Raw genomic sequence first — 3,789 nt, forward strand, 5'->3', positions numbered from 1 at the left:
CTCTCTGAGCAATTCCAATGTGCTGACGCCTTGAGGGGCACAGCGACGAATTAGGAGTTCACAGGCTAGAAGTTCACAGGCTAGAAGCAGAGTCAGCACATGCAGACAGACATGCAGACAGGCATTGGTGACATCAGATGGCCTCTGCTATGAGGCCTAAGAGATACAAGAAAATTGCTCCAGGAGTTGGAAGAGAGCCAGAGGAAGAGGGCAGTGGGGGGTGGAAAAAAAAGACTTATTTTAAATTAGCCCTTCGTTACTCCATTGTATACTGGAGAGCCTGCTCTATTGGGGGTGCTGGGGGGCAGCCTCAACTATCTCACCCTTCAACGACAGCCCCTCCCAGGCCTCTTCCTCTCTGGGCTCTTCCTGACCTCTGTTCTCCCACTTCCTGGTTCCTGCTGGGCCTCTGCCTGTACTGGGGCAAAGGAGACATGCCCGCCCCCCTCTCCCACCTACCCCCATAGCCTCTAAGCCTCTAGTTCAGGGCTGGGCAACCCCTGGCACGCGTGCCAAACATGGCACGCCAGTAACTTTTGCTGGCATGCAAAACCCTTTCTTATAATCTTCCATTTACAATTTTTTTCTTAATATCGACTTCTTTATTTTTCAGATAAATTCAGTGTAGGTGCATCTTAGATAAATAATTTTACATAACATGTATACATAAAAAATGAATGTATTTTTCATCATCATATACTGTGTTTTTGTCACTCAAATGAATTTTATTATTTCTTCAAGGTTCTTCACATACGTACACCTTAAGAGATATCAAGTAGGCGTAACATGTTCTCAAAAAATTAGGGTTGGCACGCAGAAGAATTTTGAGTCAGAGATTTTGCTGGTTTGGGCACGCACTCACAAAAAGGTTGCCCGCCCCTGCTCTAGGTGCCCCCTGCTCTCAGGGAGCTCAGGTTCCCAGCTGCCCCACAGGCCAGGCCGGGGTTCTGCTCTCAGGCCTGGTCTCATGTCCTTGCTTTGTCCGCAGAGAATGATGGCCAGAGCTGTGCGGATGCTGCACCACTGCCGAAGCCATAGCAACGGTGAGAGGGCTGGCCCCCCTGGGTAGGTGCCCCCCAATGTCCCCTTCTAGGCTTGGCTGTGTCTTCCTGACTCCCACCTCTCTCCTACCCAGTGCCTCTCTCACCACTCAGAAGCCGCGTCTCCCACCTCCATGAGGACAGCCAGGCAGCGAGGGTTTCCACGTGTAAGTGGTGCAGGGTGGGTGCTGATGCGTTAGCGTGTTTAGGCACTTGCATACATGATACATCTATGATACATTCTGATAGCTTCACAGCACCTCTATGACATATGTGCAATGTTATCCCAACTTAAAGATGCACAAACAGGCTTGATGTTAAAATAACTTGCAGAGGCCACACTAGTTAGCGAGGGAGTTGCGACCCAGGCTTGCTCAAGACCTGCATTTCAGAAATTGATTCTCAGTTGCATGAAACGGGATTAATCATAATTCACACTTCATACCACACTGTCATCATTGGCCTTTTATTACATTTTATGTGTGTGTTTATTCTGATAATATAATGAACATTTCTGGACCCTTCCAAGCATGAGCACACTGACAATAAAACCTCTCCATGTGATAGTCCCCTCTCCTGTCCTCTTGCCTCTCCTCCCATGGTAACTGCTATCCTGAATTTTGAGTTACTCATTGTTTTGTTTTGTTTTTGTTTTAATGAAACTTTAAAAAATATATATTTATTGACTTGAGAGAGAGAGAGAAACATCAATTTACCATTCCACTTATTTAAGCATTCATTCGTTGATTCCTATATGTATTCTGACCAGGATCAAACTCACAACCTTGGTGTACCAGGATGATGCTCTAACCAACTGAGCTACCTGGCCAGGTCATTTTCTTGTTCTTTAAAATAGCTTTATCATTCACGCACAGATACACACACACACACACACACACACACACACACACACACACACACACACACACACACTTTTAAATGCCTCATATATATATTATATGTATAATATTATATATATAATATGTATATTATATTCTGTTGTCAATATATATAGAGAGAGAATCATCTTTAGTTTTTGTTGTTTTTAAACTTAGTAAAAGAGATACTATGCTATATGTAATCTTGGGGACCTGTTCTTCCTGTCTTAACCGACTGCTGTTCTGCCCCCAGATCAGTGGGGGGTGGGAGAGCAGTGTTCAGGGCTGGGGTGGGAAGTGGCAGGGTGGATGGTGCAGAGTGGGAAGTGGCAGGGAGGGTGGTGGAGGCAATAAGGCCGATTTGCTCCTTGGAGGGGGAAGAGATGGGCTCTACAAAGCAGGGTCCAGGCCCTCCCTGACCGCCTCCCATCCCGCCAGGCTCGGAGCAGTCCCTGAGCACCCGGAGTCCAGCCAGCACCTGGGCTTATGTCCAGCAGCTGAAGGTCATCGACAACCAGCGGGAACTGTCCCGCCTCTCCCGGGAGCTGGAGCCTTGACGAAGGGGCTGGGCTGGAGCAGCAGGCACTTCCCGCCTGGAAAGCCAGGGCACGCCTGGGCCCAGGGGCCCGCAGGCCGGCCGCAGCTGGGCAGGGCTCTCCGAGGAATGGACTTGAGGCCCTGGATCGGGCAGCGTGGAGGCATCTGTCCCCTGTGATGATTGTCGGCTGCGGAGGACCTCAGAGTGGAATGAGCGGAGGCCCAAGCCAAGGAACGGGGGATAGAGAGGCCAGAGTGGGTGGGAGAGCAGAGCAGGCGCTGGGACTCTGTGTTCAATAGAGAGCTCTCCACACCAGGTTTTTTCCAGACTCTGTGCCTCGTGGCTTTGTTGTCCAGCCGTCTCCTGGCCCCTGTGGTGTGTTTGCACAGTGGACTGCGAGTGTCTGCATTTGTGTGGCATGTGTGTGGCAGGGGCAGGGCCGGTGGTGGGGAGGGCGGGGCGGGAAGGGGCAGCCCTGCTTTTCTTTCCATAGCACAGGAGAGAAACAGTTGGGTGTGGTCAGGGCTGATTGTGCAGGAGCGGTGGTCCCTGAGGAGCCCTATTGTTACCGTAAACTAACAGAGCCGCCTGTGTGTGAGAGCCCAGCCCTGTGGGGTGTGGCAGGGAAGGCGAGGAGCTGAGGAGGAGGTGCTGTGCCCTGGAGTGGACCCAGAGAGGCTGACGGAGCAGCTCCATGGCCGTGTGTGGTCTCTGGGTCCCAGGCAGGGCTCCCAGATGGCTCACGGCTGTCCATTTTACACCCCCCACCCCACCCCCCTCCGGGCACAGCACCTGCTGGAGCCTGGAGCCCGTCACTGGCTGGCCTGGGTAACCCTCTGCTCTTCACAGTGGTCTGAGGGGACAGTGACAGCCCAGCTACAACTATCTCCTTCTACTGCCTCCTCCGCTCCACTTCCTGCCCCTCGGCCTGGTGCACATCTTGGCAGAGGCTCCCGAGGGGAGTCCATCCCTTGCTGAGGCCTAACAGGCTTCCAGGAATTAGGCTTTCTCGTCAGTGGCAGAATGGACCCAGCCGGCTCTGTCAGCATTGAGTCCTCTCTTCAGCATGTGCCTGGGAACCAGTGGCTCAGAGGACCCCTTCCACTGCTCTCTGCTCTCTGCTCTCTGCTCCCCATGGCCCTGGGCCCGGCAGGGGGAGGTGCACTGTCTGGCGCCACGAGGGGCCTCTTGGCCTTGGGGATGACCCTGGGGTAGGTGTTGAGCTGCAGGGTCCAGGGCATGTGGAGGAAGTGGGCCCTGCATTTGCTCAGCAGGTACAACTGCCAGGGCTCAGGCTGGACACCCCTACACACACCTCCCGTCACCCCTACAC

The 3,789-nt window shown here is 52.8% G+C and overlaps 1 protein-coding gene across 1 annotated transcript in view; it reads left to right on the plus strand.

Moving 5' to 3' along the window:
* RAPGEF3 (Rap guanine nucleotide exchange factor 3) overlaps positions 1-2,784 on the plus strand; it is a 22,875-nt gene extending 20,091 nt beyond the window's left edge. Inside the window, exons 25-27 of the mRNA XM_006755571.2 lie at positions 842-1,043; positions 1,136-1,207; positions 2,357-2,784. Coding sequence (XP_006755634.1) covers positions 842-1,043; positions 1,136-1,207; positions 2,357-2,475 — 393 coding nt within the window. The 3' untranslated portion in view covers positions 2,476-2,784. The remainder of the gene's footprint in view (positions 1-841; positions 1,044-1,135; positions 1,208-2,356) is intronic.
* The last annotated feature ends 1,005 nt before the right edge of the window (positions 2,785-3,789 follow it).

This window comes from Myotis davidii, unplaced genomic scaffold (genome assembly GCF_000327345.1).
Source record: "Myotis davidii unplaced genomic scaffold, ASM32734v1 scaffold290, whole genome shotgun sequence".
NCBI classification, from domain to species: Eukaryota; Metazoa; Chordata; class Mammalia; order Chiroptera; family Vespertilionidae; genus Myotis; species Myotis davidii.